Below are 18,751 nucleotides of genomic sequence, written 5' to 3' on the forward strand. Positions count from 1 at the left end.
TTTGCACCAATGGAATCAGTATTGAACCAGTGAATACTTAGTTGTAGCATCCTGTGCAGTTGTGCGCAAAAGCTCAAGAACTAACTTAATTCCTTGAACGCAAATATGGTCAAATATCATATCAATATATTTTTTCCATTCTTTTTATCTTATTTTGCAGTGAATGAAATATTTGAGAACCATTTTCCCTTAATCACGGAAAAGTTTTGCCTCTGCAAAGTAAGCCTAGAAAGTCAAGTGAATGATCATTCGCAACATCTCGGGTATTTCCGTTAGAGGCAGTAAGCGTTTAGCGTATACACTAAAATTACTTTTACCAGCGAACGTATACACTATTTTGAACAGGTTCATTATCCAAGTCATTTGATCAGTTGTATAAATAATAAATTTGTTTAGAATTTTGGAAAGTAAATACATTCGTTTGCTAAGGTGTTGAATTGATATGACATAAATGCTTATCATAAACATGTATGCATATACATTTATCTGATTATATACACATTATTTTGATCCCAATCTTGTCTTCATGAATATTTATAACTTGATTTTGGAAAACATTTATTACTTTCCGTGTAAACAGTACTAAACAGACAGGCATCGTGTTCCGTGTTCTTATCAGCACATGATTAAATCGTACCCATGTTGAATTCATTTTAATCAATCAATTTATCGATTTTTACATCTTTCAATTTTATCACAACCTTCCATAACAACTACACATTGGTAGACGCAATCTGACGACAACATCTAAAAATCATTGCTGACTTAATAGGAAGAAGATGACAGTCTCCTCTCTTTGGATGAGTGGTATTTTAATCTCGATATCAATTGGTAAGAAAAAAACTACAATTTCTATATCGGGTTTTCATGTTCTACCTTTAATAGTATTTACGTACCATGTATACATATCAAACACTTGTGTATTTAATTCTCACCACTCGTCTGATGATCAAACTTGATAGATTTCTAATTCCGTCCTTTATATACATGTAGTTTGAATAATTTGAAAATGGCCGATTGATTTCTGCGAACGTGGGTGCTATGAGGAACACATCTTGTTTTATACTGTTGGTGATATTAGAATTTAGCGTAGCTATGCAGAACAGGAAGTCTGTTTTAGATTTCGTAGCCCCTGGGACTAGTAATACTTTAACAGCGTGATGAAACGTGGAGTAAACTGAACTTTTAAAATACAGTGTGTGGCTCCAATGTTTAACAAAGACTATGATGAATTAATTTATGAGAATTAAGAAATTCTAGTACCGTATAAGTAGAATATTTAGCGAGGATTTAATTTTGGCTTTATTAGCGACAGTGTTGAGATCGCCAAAATAGAATATCGCTAATATTTATTCCTTTTCGGAGGTAATAGCTATATTCCATGGAATGCTAAATGCAACCTTAGCTCTTGTTAAGTATATATACCCATAATTTATGAACCTATCGCTAAATTTGTGTCTTGCTAAAAATACCAATTATACGGTATTGCCATTGTGATTACAGATCGATAACTCCTATTTTCTATACACACCATACAACTCTATTTCACCAAAACATTCATAATTCTTCGTTTCAAATCAATCATAAAGTACAAGTATATGTATGTGTAACCGTTCTCATGAATATCAAATGTTCTTTTTTCAAATCTTAACATGTTGTTGTCATTAATAATATTGTTTGTCAAGGCTATCTATTGTTTGTGTATATAAATTGTTTGTGAACTATGGAGCAACTGTGATATCAATGTTGATAGGGATAAACCGGTTCGCTATCTGAAAGATGTACTTTACATACAAACAACCTCATATAGTTCTATATATATACATGAAGATACAGTTATACAGTTTTTGAATTAATTTTGATGGGATCCGTGTTTGCCTAACTATCTATTTTGTACTGCTTATAGGAGTTATGAGATTGATAACTGTTCGCTATCTCCACCTTTCATGTGTTTTATAAAAATGCCATGCATCATCAACTCCATATATTTTGAGAAAGAAAAGTATAAAAATCTAATAATCCAATAATTCCAAATCATGCAGGGAAGATAAAATATACATATAGTTCATTTAATGCACATTGTATACATGTATGTCCAATCCAAGGGGTCCGTAACTCCCAGATGAGGACTTTATAATGGTGTCTTCGTAGAGATATTGACCGTAAGAAAAAATATAAAAGATTCCCCATCTGTCAAATACTTTATTTAAGAATCACATTTTCAAAAACCCAAAAGAACACAAATTATAGCGATACTCGCGCCGATTGGTGGTTCCTGTCTCTACCTCCACTAAAACAGTCTTTCACGAGCTGTCATTGTCATCAAATCTCGAAATGATATTAATTAATATAAGTAAATATATTTATAACAGGTTCGTTTTACTTCGGTCCGTTTTCATTTATCGCAACAGGATGTCCCACCTACGTTTATCATTTCGTCTATATTTAGATACAAACCCTATCAATATCTACATAAAAACAAAACGAAAGCGTGTTCGTTGTACTTCCCTTAGAGAATGTTCACTCGTAACTATAGGTGAAGTGCCATACAGAATTTAGACCTACACCTAGCGCTTAGGACCCATATTTACTAACGTCCGTAGACGTAAACGTAGGATTAAAGTCTGACTTACGATTAGAGAGATACGTACTCGTAAAATGGTATTCGAATTTGGCTCCACTTTTTTGGCACGCTGTTTTTGGCTATATTTAGCTCTAAAACTTCATAGTTATTTCGGATTTCAAACATTTCGGTTGAGCATCACCGAAGAAACATTATTTGTCGAAATGCGCATCTGGTGCATCAAAATTGGTACAGTATAAGTTTTACATTCACAAAACCTTTCGTAGCCGCAAAACGTAACTTACGAATTCTTAAATGTACGATTTCACATACGCGTGCGCAGTGGCTATTTTCACTTCGAAACGAAACAAGGTGAATTTGCTCCTCTACTTTGAATCCCCTGCGCTACCGCCGCATTATAACTTAAAATGACGAAAAAGAACACAGAACCTTGTGAAAAAGCAACGCATTTCAACGTGAATGCCTGTCTACGCTATGTCTAAATCTACGTCTGTTAGTGAATACCGTCCCACACGTAAACGTAAGCTACATCTAGATTTACTCTACGTTTACAAACTTTAGCAAATATGGGTCCAGGGTCGTAACAATGAGGAGTTATGAGATTGATCAGTGTTCGTTATCTTCACCTTTCATCGTGCTAGACCTGCCGCGATTGAGGACTTCGAGATTTTAAGGTATTGTAATGACTATATCCCATCGTCAAACAAATATAAAAAATTCTACCACTTTAAGGTTTTGAACAATCAAAACTATTCTAAATCACAAATTACATTTATAGTTTTTAATTCAATATGTTTCTCTACATGTATATGAGGTTTAAACAAAGAGTAAATCAAACAATGTTACAAAAAAGACCAACAACTTAGCATCCTACCTCGTAAGCTCGAACCCCGCTCATGTCATGGTTGTATCATTCATGAGACGTAAACATATGCAATTATCTCTCCTTCGCCAATCTTTCGGGTATTACCTTAACAATGAATGGCCTGTGTCGCGACATGCATTGACATGTTAAAGAACCTTCACTGTTACGGCCCTGAGAACTAAGCATAGGTCTAAATTTGTGGTACTTCACCTACAGTTGATGACGTATCAATATGAGTGAAAACTTTCGACGGGACGTAAAATAAGCAAACACACACCCAACTATAATGCCAATGTTGGTTGACAAACCATGTGCGTCAATCTTTGCCAATCAGATCCTACGTCTTTTTAAAGTTTCTTGATATCAACGTTATCGTTGCCCACAAGTCTACCAAAAACTCGAGCATGTTGCTGTTTACTTCTATTCCAACAAAAATACCAGACTCGTCATGCTTGTTTAAGATTTCTGAAGCACCACAACTGAGTTTAAATACAAAACATTCTTTATCAAATTTCTCATTAACATATATCCGTTTCAAGTTCTCATTTGCTGTTGATGGCTTTTGGACACCATTTTGCGACAAAAATTGTCTACATTGACTCTTTGTGTTACCTGGCTTACCACAGTAGTAACATTTGAATTTAATTTCCTGCAATATCCTTTTGACCCCTTTCAAGACTTTATCACTCTTCTGTCATGAAGATTCCTTTCTTTGCTTTTCCCTCGGAGCGTTCACTGAAGGGGTTCGAAGTCATGGCTGTTGGCGGGTTTGTTAATGTAAAACTTATACGATACCAATTTTGATGCACCAGATGCTCATTTCGACAAATAATGTCTCTTCAGTGATGCTCATCCGAAATTTTGAAATCCGAAATAACAATAACCTTGCTAGAGCTATTTTAGGGGAAAAAAGAGTGCCAAAAGGTGGAGTCAAATTCGTCTAAGGATAAGAGCTATGCATGAGGGAGGTAATCCTTTGAAATGAATTTCAAAATTTTATCACAGCAATTAATTATACATCCGTAATTTCAAGCTAGTAACCAAGTACTTAGCTACTGGGCTGTAGAGACCCTCGGGGACTAACAGTCCACCAGCAGAGGCCTTGACCCAGGGGTCATAATGTTAAACTTATATACGGTACCAATTTTGATGCACCAGATGCGCATTTCGACAACTAATATCTCTTCAGTGATGCTCAACCGAAATGTTTGAAATCCGAAATAACAATAAACTTGCTAGAGCTATTTTAGGGGAAAACAGTGTCAAAGAGTGAAGTCAAATTCGTCTAATGATAAGAGCAATGCATGATGAGATAAGTGGTCCAACTGTGGCGTAAAATTGATGGTCGAGGGGGTTCCCGAATGGAGTACTATGAATTAAGAGTTGGGTTGGCTCGGAGGTGCATTGGAGTTTGTACACAATATGGGTGGATGTCTGCTGTTGTATTTCAGGCAGCGGTAAGCATACTCGCTTTGCGACATGTAAGTCAAAGCATTCATGTTGAGAGAAATTGATGGCAGGTTTATTGAACGTGAGGGTCATGTATAGTAACCAGAGTTTACTATCTACCGTTCCCCAATCTTGAGAAGGAGTTTGTGTCGTTCTCAGACGACGGTGCGCATCATACGATATCCACCCATTAGATGTTTGAGCCCCCAAACGGATGCTAAGTACAGGGTATATATTCTAACAATTGTTGTGCCCTATAGTATGCACTGTGATGTAGATGCTACAATATATCCGAAATACATCTGTCCACTAACCCAATTTCGTTGGCGTGTTTAAGGTGAGTAGTGAGATTTCTCTGTGAATCAATAATACTGTAAACGTATTATATTTGGAGTGTACGATATTTGGCGGAAATCGTTTTTTTTCAACAAGTTAGCGTAGATTTGATTTAGCGTATTCCTGAATTACTTTAAACATCTAGATTTACGGATGGCATTAGCGATGTACTTGATTTAGCGGAAGCTGCGTTCCGCCAAAGGCACTAAATAGAATACACAGCCAAATGTAATACATTTACAGTAAGTGAGAGTAGGTGTTGACTGTCTCTCACCATGAACACTACATTAACAAACTCACCTTGTTGATTCATCAACATGGCATCCGATGGGGAATGCGATATAATTTAGCAGAGGAGGGGTTGACTGATGAATATTTTGTATGCTTGTGACAACGAGTGATACGGCTACAGGTAACATGGATGATAAGCCAGTTACGACTGAGCCTACTGTGGTAAATGAATTTGTTGAATTTGAGTGCTGTATCAAGGGGAGATAAGAGAAGCCATACCCATATCTTGAACCAGGATTGGAGGGTTTTAGATGCCAGGTGTTATTGGCGCCATCGGTAGTGTATATGTGTCTTGTGGTTCCAGTATGGTCGCCATGGATTGGTGTTTCTGCCGTTGATGTGCCCCACGAGACCCTGGTAGGAGTTTGTTTAGGTCGCCTGACCGATGGAACACTAAATGAATTGGCCTTCGGCATCGTACCCAGATGTGACAAAATAAGAAAAACAATTATTACGAATATATAAAGCAACGCTAAAACTTTAAGTGACCTAAAAATACAGATCAAGATTGTTGCTATACGTGGAATGGCACAATGAAATGAAAATCTGACTCAATCAAATATATTTTCTGACATCGACAATTAATCGACGCTATAACTTTGATAATTTTTTAACGAAAATTGAATAAAGAGACTGTAACAAAATTAAAATTGATCTGCAAGGATATTTTCGAGAGACACATTTTCAGCAAAAAAAGCATGGGGCATACGCTAATTTCAGAGTGGGTTTGCTAGACCGGGAAGATTCCGAAATAATAAACACCAATCAAAGACCCCTGGATAAATGAGCATATACTAGACATGATATTACACGTACATGTATATGTGGTATTATTCATTGCGAAGCTCAATACATGTACTTTGTAACACATACATTGATACGTGTATTGTTAAAGGGAATTGTGCATTCTGCTTCATTTACATTGTTGTTATATATAATTGTAGACATCTTTCACTTCTCCAATTGAATTACTGCGATTTTGTATTCATATTTTACATAAATATGTTTTGTTTGTTACTTCATACACGGCAAAGTTTTATCACAATGATTTTGGACAGTTTTCACAAAATCTACTACCGGTATATATACGAAAATACATGTATATACGATGATATTCCAGCACATTTAATCTGATTATGATAATAATTTTCCTCCTAATTTCGTCGGTTTTAAGTATAATCGATTTTGACTTTTACATGTATAGTAGTTGGTGACTGTGATTTCTACGGCGGTTATTCCTACTGCTACTACTATTACGAGATGTAAGTATTGTGCAGTTTAGTGACCGAGTACGCACGTATCCACAGTAGTTGGACTTTCACGGAAAGTCATGGAGTCAAGAACCTTCCAATTATTCAAATTTCATATGTAATTTTTCTTTCATTTCTAATTTTTTTAGTTCCTACTTTTCAATGAACATTCTTATTATTTACATTTCAATTTCAGACATATTTTCAACATCATGATTTCCTATAGACTGTGATAAGGTGTAAACCCTGTTATTTTTCTTAATCAGAAAGAATATGTGGTAGCGAACCTATTGAGTCAACGAAAAACCATTCGTTGTAACCAAATGTTGTTATATCCAATCAAACGTTTCGTTATTTTCTTCTCATAGGGGTATAAACATCACTTTCATATGTATAACGTTGGAGTGCCGCTAGTGTTCAATTATTTCATATTCACCTTTTGCACAAAACAATATAATTATCAAACAATTATTATCCAATTTCAAAGTTTCATACATGTACATGCATGCCGTTTTCTCTTGTTGATCTAGTAACTGCTTACACGTATGCGTTTCAGACCTATTGGAACAATAATCGGAGCCGTGGTCGGAGGAATTGCCGGATTAATCCTGTTGTGTGTCTTAGTCGTTGTTGTCTGTATATTCGTCTGTAAAAAGAAAACACCGGGAACAATCATTTATTCCGGGACTGTCAGCTCCACAGTGGCTTCCTCCGGTTTGTCTATCATTTTCAATGATTGTACTTTGGTATATTTTTATGACATGGTGTGTTTTTATCATATTTGCATGTGTGTTGTTTACATTTAGATTATTGAAAAGTTAGGTGATATGCAGTTACAGCGTTAAAGGAACTAAACTAAATTGATCTGATTTTACATATTTTAATGATACCCCCCCCCCCCAAAAAAAAAAACCCCCGACTGCACACATTAGCAATGCTTCTGATAATTTGAAGCCCTTCACCGGTATTAGTGACGTCTCCATATAAATCCAAACTTCACGAGAGGGACGTTAAACAAGATTCAATCAATCAATCACTTAGATCTTAGACAAACATACGTTGTTCTCATCTAGAGAATAAAGGTACACATGCACACAAAACGTTATATTCCCTTGTATTAGATATGGAACTACGGAATGGCATGTCAAATGATCTTGACTTTTCAATCAAAATTTGAAAAATATATCCACAGCCAAGGAGGAAGGAGCGGGGGGGGGGGGGGGGGGGGGTATTAAGCACAGTTACAAATAAATTATCTAGGTGACAATCATTCATCAGGAAGAATAGCAATCGCGATAATTCAACTCATGAATTCCAAGAACACAGTAATTGATCCAATAAAGCCGAAAACTTCTAGGGACCAAGAAACCCGATCGAGATAGCCCTACACATGTTTAAATCTAAATACATGTAGCCTCTATGTAACCTCGATAAATGTGATAAGGTCCTTGAAATGTGTATGTTCAAACGTTAGGATGATTTATTATATCGCAACATTTAGAAATTAAAATATCCATGGGACTTTTCAATCTGATTAAAATCAGATTTCTGATCCGTCCCGTTAATATTATGTTGCTACCGGGGCGGATCAAAGACCTGATTTTAATTAAATTGAAAAGTCCCATGTTTTTTGGTTTTTTTTTTACTCAGATTGTGGTACTTTTGTGAGGGATATTCCGATAGATGTGTGATTTTAGATTAGTAAAGTGTCGTCTTATCTTAAATACACATACCTCGGGGAACTTATTTCCTGACATTTTGCTTTTGAACTGAACATATTTTATTGACAAATACGTCAAAAGAATTAGGCATAAATTCAAAAACGTACATAGCCCTCTCCCGTTGCAATACTTTATGAAATTATTATACATTATGAGTACTCTACAACGGACACAAAGAATTACTATACATGTATATTATTTGTGTTTACAGAGTGTACAGATTGTAATAATATCAAATTATTGTTAAAAGTTTTTAATTATTTTCTCTCAGAAAAACGGCCACAGTTAAGCAGAAAACATTGAAAAGCCTAATGTCAATATGATGCCTGTCAGCCGCGTTACAATGGGATTTGGAGACATTTGATATAAAATGTACCAATTCAAAATAAACAAAAAGCTAACAAGTCAAAAATTGGAAAGGCAAATGTTGTGAAATGTATTGTTCCCAATTAGAAGTTTGCTTTTATTTTCCAGCACCATACAATTCCTACCCAAACCATCCTCAGCAACATGGATGGGGCGTACAACGCGTACAGCCTAGTGCCCCAAGCTATCCTGGATATGGACAACAGCAGTATCCACCCCGGGTATCCCAACCGATGCCCCCGCCGACCTATGCCGAGAATGTGGTCCCGGGACAACCTCCACAGAATACCAACTAATTCCATTGTGTTTTTCTCAAAGAAATGCTAATTCTACTGGATTTTCAGAGTAATTAAAAGAACTGAGTATTTGTGCTAGTACGTACACTGACAACTTGAGACCACATTTATCTCGTGATTTTCATTTAAGAGTCCGACCTAGAATAAATATGACATTCATATTGAATTTATTATTCATATTCATTTTCGTTACACCATTCTTTATAACATTTTGTCAAATTTTGAGCAATGCGCTTGCATATATTAGCTTGATTAAAGAATCAATCTAATTGAAATTGATCTTTTGATCCGCTCACCCATGATCGCTACACAAAAGCGAGCGTAAGGGAGCGGATCAAGAGATATAATGTTACTTGAATAAAGAATCACCTTCTATTCAGATCATTCTGTGTTATTTTCTATACGTGTACACCCTTATAGGATGACACACCATTGGTTACTGTTGTATATTACAAATAAGTTCTGTGGACCATGTAGTTGTACAGCACTAATTTCTGTGGAAACGAGGGGGTTATTTATGTTCTGTCTTTAGACCAAATATAAATACCCCCTCGTTTCCACAGAAATTAATACTGTACCAAACAGTGATCATTGTTTTTCTTGTGGCACGTTTCCAAACAATGCATGCATCAAATAATTAGATACGATCACTGTCCCTATTTGATCTTTTAATTTTTTGAAGGGGGGGGGGTGTCACCAAGTAAATTCAACTGGAGAAGTCACGTGAATCCCCCCTCCACCTTCACAATATTCGTTTTAAGATAGAAATATTTTTAAGAAACTTTAAAAATACAAGTTTCATTTTGTTAGACTTCAATTATTTCAGGGGGCGTTATCCCAGGGCTAACGAGTGGGCTTCGCCTTAGATCCAATGGGGGCCTCAAGACAGCCCCCTCCCCCATTTAATTTACCCCCCCCCCTTCAGTTTACAAATTTCTGGATCCGCCATTGTAAATTACATCGATCACAAAATATCCCAAGATCACATTAAAACCAACTCTTTTTTATGTCACCTCTTATCTATACCTACGTACATTTACGTGTTTGACCGAAAGTTCGTTTGATTTAAACCTAGCATGCTTTAGAGAATTAAAAAAAACCCCACAAAACATCTTAAAGAAACACATACAAATTCGTTTTGTTTTCAACATGGAATCCTGTTATTATATATTGGAAATGATAGTTAAATTTATATGAAATAGACACTTCCGCATATACATTTAGTTATATACAGACCTACGATAAGTTAATCTGGTCATCATTTAACTTAAATTTCGGAAATCATTTATGACCTCCTCCGCATATATACATGCATACTATTCTACGTTCTTATCAGCAAGCGAATAAATCGCGCCCATGTTGAATTCATTTTGTCCAAACTATCGATTTGTAAAATTTCAATTTTATCAAAGTAAGCGTCTAAGAGATAAAGATTGGTGGACGCAAATAAAACCCACCCTGTGACTCGAGAGATATTTACCATTCATTGTTGGACTGACAAAACTAAGATGGCGGTCTACACTTTTTGGTTGAGCAGTATTTTATCCTCCATATTAATTGGTAAGAAAATATACAATTTGTATTATAATATCGGCTCTTCCTTATTTCAATCATTTTACATACCTTGTGTATATAGAACATGTATGTACCTACTAGCAAATCTCATTCAAATGTCTTATGGGTAAAGTTGGTGTTTAATTCTACTTCCGTCTTTCACTCTTGTCACATCTTCATGGATGGTTCGTGGGCGCTATGAAGAGAAATTAATGTCTACACCATTGTTTTTTTAATAGCTGTGATCTGTCCATATATTAATTGGTGCAATTCTTCAATTAGTTTTCTATACCTTTAAACTTCACAATTTAAGATTTTATTGTCCTGAAAAATTGTAAATTTCACCCTATTCCTTCACCATATCTTTATTACCTTTGAGGAGCACACATTTTTCAGTTATTTCTCTTAAACCCAGGATTATGAAATAATGCTTAATAATATCATGAGAGAATTAATTCTATCAACATGATATTCAAAGTGAAATTAGTTCATTTTAAAGTAACTGTGGTGCAAATAAGTTTTGTGAAAAATTGGACAATTCAAAGCTACATGTATATAGTTTATTTTGTTTCTTACTGTGTGAAAAATAAGTATCTTTGATTTGGGCATCACTGTTGGAAAGAAACGAGGCTTCATATTATCAGTACAAATTCGCTGCCCTAAGATACAGTAGTTTCCAGACTGTTTTGATATCCATCATGTTATGTGAAATTTGTTTACCATTTAAAATTGAATTATGTGTTCCGTTGAAAACATATGATATGCATACATCAGGGGTATGATTCTGTAAACTACCCAAGGATAGGGGTTGTTTGTATATTTCTGATTCCTTGGCAGATATCCACGCATGTTAAGGCTATTCCATAAATTATCTAAAGTCAAGAACAACATCACTCGATCTCTATCCCCCACCCTCCCCATTCTGGTGAATATTACTAGAAACCTTTTCAGTCATATTCTGTATTCATTTTGGTGATTGAATAAAACAAGGCACTTATAAAATTCATTCAAGTCGTGAAGTCCTGGGTAGATTCGGGTTAGAATAGGTGCTCAGTACCCTTTGCTTGTCGTAAGAGGCCACTAAATGGGGCTGTCCTTCAGATGAGACCGCAAAAAACCGAGGCCCCGTGTCACAGCAGGCATGACAAGATAAAAATCCCTCCCTGCTCAAAGGCCATAAGCACCGAGCATAGCCCTATATTTTGCAGCCCTTTACCGGCAATGGTGTCGTCTCCATGTGAGTGAAAGATTCTCGAGAGGGACGTTAAACAATATTCAATCAACCAATTATGTATAGTGAATTCTGTGCGCTATGACAGGCTAATACAAGTGTTATTATTATGCTGAATTTTCGAAAATACAAGATTTGGTTGTCCAGTGTGGTAGGAGATTCCTAACTAAGTTTTACTATATATTACATCATGAGTAATATCTCCTTGACTTTTTCGTCTTTGATTGAGATATTCGAGTTTTGCCGCCGTAGAACTTGTGGAAATCTTATCAAGCTTACTTATAAAGCCTTCGGTCCTATACCACATGACTAAAGTTAAACAATTAAAATATGCTGTACAGACCTCTAGCCAACCCCGCCATGAGCCCTATATCTTGATCAGGTAAACGAAGTAATCTGTAGTCAAAATCAGTGCGCAAAGAACGACCTAACAGTTGGTATGAAACATGTCAGACAGCATTTGACCCAATGATAGGTTGTATTAGCAAACTAGATCTTTATAACTCCATAATATATAATTCATCCGTCTCAGGAAAGGGTTTTCATATACATTTTTGATATATTTTGATACGTAAAATTTGTGGTATTCGTCGCTCAGGTTTCTTTGGAAACTGTTCACTTGCTCTCTGGCTTCACTCTTTGTCTTTGTGCGAAAATTATTTGCCACTGTTGCGCTGTGGTAATTGAAATTGTTCATTTCGTCTTTACCTACAAACGTACCTATATTTTTCACTCCTTGATTACATTTTCTTTTTATAAATTACTCCGACTTTGCAATCATACTTCTTATCATTTTAGGTAAACTTGATTTTTTTATCGTTTGATACATGATATTCGGAAAAGTTTCAATATAGTATAAGTTTACAAGTTTTCTTTGTGCATATTTGCTATAATGTTTGCATCTTTCCATCATACTTGTGTTGGCTTTCAGGATGATGTATTTTGTTTTACATTTACTAGGTGCCGCAGACAGTTATTGTTATTACTACTATTCCTACAGCTACAGTTACTATTACTGTTACTATGACGATATGTAAGTATTGTGCAACTTAAGGCCATTTGCGACTTTTCTCTATAATGCAAACTGTTCGTGACATTGGGGTTATTTATTTGGGTAGTTTATTTTGATCGTTACTAGTTGCGGCAAGTAAAAGTTCAAAATTACTCTTAATATGCATTGTACATATGGGCATTACTAAGTTGTTGTAGCAAAGGTGTGGAGAAAAATCTCAATCTATTTAAAATAACACTGGAGAAGGATCTGACAGCATTGCGTCTGAGGTCGTGTTATTTCACCTTTCACACTTGACCTATCAAATGGCAGCTTTCAGTAATATGGACGTTTAACTGTTATATCGGAACATACAGGTACTTATCATACGCATGTCAATAACTACCGAGAAGTACGGGAGAATAATCAAAGATGGCGGCGGGCATGAGCGATGCTAGAACATATATATTAATGATTACGGCTGTATGATATCCAAGATCTTACGTTATTCTTCCTTTAACGCTGATATTTGGAATTTGTAAAAACAAATTGATGGGTCAACGTCATTTTTGTGAACTTACAATCCATATAAGCTTCTGTAAATCGATTCTTGATTGGTCCGTGATTCTTAGCCAAGCTATTGTTATTGGTCGAATATTTATTGAATTATTCACGAGATCGGGGTCAATAACATGACCTGTCAGATCCTTCTCCAGTGTAACAGTCAAAGAAGATATGATTTTACTTAGATTGAGAAAAATCTTCGAATCAATCAGAAATTGAACCCTTGGCACTTGCATTATTAACCACTGAGGTAACCAGGTTGATATGCGAGGTATAATTATCATATCATTTCTGCAATATACAGTTTAAACCTATTTCGGAAATCATATAAAAACTCTTCATATCGAGGAGATTAAAAAGAGTTGTAAAACGTCGCATATGACCATAACGAATAAAGCTATCGGCGTTAGTAACTGTCAGATTGTTATAGAAGCCATGGAGATTAACAATCTTCCAATGTTCAACTACAGCATTCTATTTATGATTTCTTACTTCTAATTTAACTTTACAATTATCTCTGTAGATCAATATGTTTATTTCTAATTCTATATTTTTGTTGAATTTAGGATTTATGATCCGTTTGCTTTTCTAAAGCCATCGATACATGTATGTATGTTGTGAATGCAGGTTATTTTCTTAATCACTAAACTGTGCAAGTATGGAACTTTAAACGAATATTCCGTCTAGAAAACAATCGGCGGACAGCACAGTTAACTAATATGAGTTTTCAAACACAGATTTCTAACACACATTTTTTGTATATACAATATACAACTTCTTCTTCCAAAAAGAGTTATTTAACGAAGTAGTAAACACTTTTCAAATAAAAACAAATCATGGTCTTCACGGAGAGAATTTGTGGGCATAGGATTCAAATCGATGATAAGCAGTCTTCTGCTATCAGATTGAGTATGATTAAATTGTCTAACAGTGATCAATAGAACATCTGTAAGCAGTGCAAATAGTACTGAAAAGCATTGTAATTACCTTTCCTTTTTTTTTTTGGCAATTAGAATGTAGTGTGACGTAATAAGTAACTGGATTTATGAATTCAACTGCAAAAACGGCCGTTGTTGAGCACAATTAGAATCGACTGTACAATACTTACATACCTATAACGCTTAGCTAAGTTTTGATAAGAGATTTGGTTTCGGGGATAATAACCTTAGGCGGCGAGCTCTTCTTTGATTTAAATCACTGTTATAAAAGCATATTTTGTGAAAAAGCAAGTTAAACTTAGATTAAGTATTCTGGATCCCGTTACACTGTCTGTTAGGGAGCACATGCCGGAGCCTGACCGGCTGTGAAAACAGTGGAGCAGTGGCAACATTACATTGACCCATGTCTACAACATAGGTCTAGTGGTATTCACTATGGAATGCTACACTGCAGTCCCAATATCTAAACACTTTTAATAATTACGTGAACACTATAACGTTGATTATGACTGATTTCCAAAATCAGCTATTTATTTCGTAATTCTATCTATTTCATAGCCTCAAAGGTTGACTCAGCAGATTAAGGCGTACGTATGGTGTCGTTAATAGCGCGTATCACGCTGAAACACACCACGCCCTGTCACGCTATCACTCTAACACAAAACACACCGTCGCGCATTCACGCTAATGCACAAAACACACTCGCGCTGTCACGCAAACACGCCGTCGCGGTATCACTCTAACACACAAAACGCTTTCGTGCTATCACGCTGACACAAAACACGCCGTCGCGTTATCACGATAATACACAACACGCCATTGCGTTGTTACGCAAACACGCCGATGCTCTATCACGCTTAACACACAACAAGCTGTAGCGCTGTCAAGCTAACACGATGTCGCGTTATTGCGCTAATACACAACCAAACGCGATTGACTGTGCAAAATCGCGACGGCATGTTTTGTGTTAGTGTGACAGCACGACGGCGTGTTTTGTGTTGGCGTGACAGCGCGACGGTGTGATGTGTGTTAGTGTGACAGCGCGACGGCTTGTTTTATATTAACATGATAGCAAAATGGCGTGTTGGCGTGACAGCTCGACGGCGTGTTGTGTATTAGCGCGACGGCGTGTTTTGTGATAGTGCGACGGCGTGTTGTGTAAACTAGCGTGATGGCGTTACAGCGTGTTGTGTGTTAACGTGGTAGCGCGACGGATTGTTAGCGTGACACTGCGACGGCGTGTTGTGTATTAGCGCGATGGCGTGTTTTGTGATAGCGCGACGGTATATTGTGTGTTAGCGTGATAACGCATTTTAAGAAACGCGCTATTACGCTTTTGCACATGGCCCTATCTGGACACCATACGTACGGCTTGTTGATGTCCAAATAGCGTAATGATTAATGCACTTATACTTTTCACTGAATTCGATACTCGGGATCGGCAGTGGTTGTGTGTGAGAGGTTCGGCAGTGGTTGTTTGTTAGAGGATCGGCCGTGGTTGTGTGTGAGAGGTTCGGCAGTGGCTGTGTGTGAGAGGTTCGGCAGTGGCTGTGTGTGAGAGGATCGGCAGTGGTTGTTTGTTCAGTGGTTGTGTGTGAGAGGTTCGGCAGTGGTTGTGTATGAGAGGGTAAATATGGTCGCCCATTCGGACTCATGGGTCTCCTTCGCGTACTCTCGTCTCCTCCCACACCAATGACCCATTCATGTCAATATTCGAGCCGACGAGAAGCATAAATTTACGTTGTCGAGCTTGGTTATTAATTGTTGTAGAATAAATAGAGCTTTGAAAGAAAGGCGTAAGAATGTCGATCTGTAGATCATGAGTCCCAAGTCCTGCAAGGATTGATTTTTTTCTTACAATTCTAGATTGGATATTGTCACTAATACTGTACATCATACTTTGTTTTAAATTTCAGAATATTGTATTTAAGCATATACGTTTTAGATCTGTTGGAACAATAATCGGAGCCGTGGTCGGAGGAATTGTCGGATTCATCCTGCTGTGTGTCTTAATTGCTGTTCTCTGTATTTGCGTATGCAAAAAGAAAACATCAGGAACAGTTATCCAACCCGGGACTGTCAGTTCCACAGTGACGTCCTCAGGTATGTATTACATTCATCCAGGGACTGTCACTTCCACAGTGACGTATTCAGGTATGTATTTCATGTACATGTACATTCCTAATGCTAACTGTTTTTACCTAGAATGTACTTCGCAAAGATTGGGAAGTATTTCTGGAGATACGATAGCGTTGTCTCCGTGGTTAAGGCGCCCATGTTGTGTCAGGGAGGATGTGAGTTCGAGCTTTGTTTGTACTTCAGCTGCGGCATTACTACATGTTCGTGTATGATGTAATGATAGGGAGCGACAGCTTCGTCACCACACGCGGGACGTTAAGAAGTCAGAGTCGCGGGATTGTTGGATGAAAAGTACTGCCTCACTCGGGACATTGACACGATAAAGAACCCTCACTGCTGCGACCCTAAGCAACATGCACGCGTGTAGATTTGTAGCGCATCACCTACAGCTGGTGACGTCTTTATAAGAATGGAACGAAACGAAACAATATTAATTTTCATTAACTTACATATATGTAGTTTGCATGTACATGTAGATCGAGAAAAGGTCATGCGATTTTCATTTACATCGTGTAAGACGACATTTGAGTACATGTAGTTTATATTACGTGCTTTAGATCAAGGAAACAATTATAGCATGATATCAGGCATCAGTCTAATTGAAAACAACTCCACGCATATGATGGTGTGTCCGTTATAAATGCACAGGTATACTTGAGATCTAAACAATAAAGGTACTGACGCACACAAAAAGTACAAAAACAACATTTCAGAATCCCCCCTCGAGCAAAGTTTCAAAATCAATAGAAATTCACATTGTTACATATCCAAAGTAAAGGAATGTTGAAGGGGATACCGTAACAAGCTGTACATTGCAGGTGACAATAATCAATCAAGAAAGATAAGAACTATAATAATTCAATGAATTCTGTGAATTATCTGAATGCAAAATTTCACTCCAGTAAAAGATTCCGGCCGAAATAAGCATTGACCAATTCCTTTTGTACATTGTACATTCCTAGTTTGAGGTGCGCGTCATACATGTTCATACTTAAGCCTAGGTACCTGTATATGTAGAATATACACGATTGTTACGTGATTCTTGAAGCGTGCACGTAGGGAGAGAAAGAGGTTCCATATTTGCATTGCATCTCTAATGCAAGCGAATCCTTATCAAGGATGATGTGTCTTTTCGAGTAGGACAATGGCGTCTTGTTGACATTATACCGATGAAATTCTAGTTTACTATTAATAATATACCCGTTGCTGCAGACTCGTGGTTATGATGGGACCCAAGTGGTTCCAGGTTCGAATCTTGACCCCATACCCGCGTCATTCAAGACGTTTAACATTGATAACTGTTCCTTTTCAAGCTCTTGGCATTGAGGTAAAAACCGCGGGTCGTTTGGATACAATAAAGAACCGCTACTGCTACGGCCTTGCGCGCCATGCACTGTTTTGTGGCATTTCACCAAAAGCTGGTGACATCTCTATACGAGTAAAAAAAATAATTCTAAATGGGAGTGGGAATGTAACAAAACTTTACACTTTCTTTCCTGTCTATTTTCGATTTTATTCTTATCTTCCAGCAGTATACAATTCCTATCCAAATTATCCCCAGCAACAAGGATGGGGCGCACAACATGTACAGCCTAGTGCCCCAAGCTATCCTGGATATGGACAACAGCAGTATCCACCCCAAGTATCCCAACCAATGCCCCCGCCGACCTATGCTGAGAACGTGGTAACGGAACAACCTCCACAGAATACCAACTAATTTCATTGTAATGGTTTTCTCCTAAACACGTGAACTTCTCGTAGCTTTCAGAGGACGTAAGGGATGAAATTACTGATGCTACTGTACATGAAATATTTAATAGTGTGAGTCTATATTTATTGATAATTTTCTTATGTTTGATGATTCTGTGTTTAATTGAAGTTTCCGTCCTAAAGTAGATGTGATATTATGCTTAAATTTATGGTTATTTCCATTAAAAATCTGTTTATAAACTTTTCGGTAAGTTTTGTTCTCTGTAACAGTACATCTCTAGAACTTTATTCTGTGAGATATTGGTATGCTGATGTTTATTAACACGTATATTTGCCATACTCCGGACAAATCTTATTTTTTGCTAGCGAGGAAATGCTTTTGGTCGTTGTTAAACAATATTGAATAAACAATTTTTTTTTTTTACGCAATCTGGAAGTCACGTGTTTGATTCTTTATCTAGTCGCT

The 18,751-nt window shown here is 36.8% G+C and overlaps 2 protein-coding genes across 2 annotated transcripts; both read left to right on the top strand.

Annotated features, from left to right (window-relative positions):
* The first annotated feature begins 676 nt into the window (after nucleotides 1–676).
* Nucleotides 677–9,530, top strand: LOC125653867 (uncharacterized). Its single transcript, XM_048883550.2, has 4 exons — nucleotides 677–831; nucleotides 6,724–6,787; nucleotides 7,332–7,489; nucleotides 8,971–9,530. The coding sequence occupies exons 1-4, from the start codon at nucleotides 780–782 to the stop codon at nucleotides 9,156–9,158; spliced, it is 462 nt and encodes a 153-aa protein (XP_048739507.2). The 5' UTR covers nucleotides 677–779; the 3' UTR covers nucleotides 9,159–9,530.
* Nucleotides 9,531–10,520: 990 nt separating this feature from the next.
* LOC125653865 (uncharacterized) lies at nucleotides 10,521–18,529 on the top strand. Its single transcript, XM_056143624.1, has 4 exons — nucleotides 10,521–10,718; nucleotides 12,904–12,976; nucleotides 16,382–16,539; nucleotides 18,105–18,529. Exons 1-4 carry the CDS (start codon nucleotides 10,667–10,669, stop codon nucleotides 18,290–18,292), a joined length of 471 nt encoding a protein of 156 aa, XP_055999599.1. The 5' UTR covers nucleotides 10,521–10,666; the 3' UTR covers nucleotides 18,293–18,529.
* The last annotated feature ends 222 nt before the right edge of the window (nucleotides 18,530–18,751 follow it).

The sequence above is a fragment of the Ostrea edulis genome, chromosome 7 (assembly GCF_947568905.1).
Source record: "Ostrea edulis chromosome 7, xbOstEdul1.1, whole genome shotgun sequence".
NCBI lineage: Eukaryota > Metazoa > Mollusca > Bivalvia > Ostreida > Ostreidae > Ostrea > Ostrea edulis.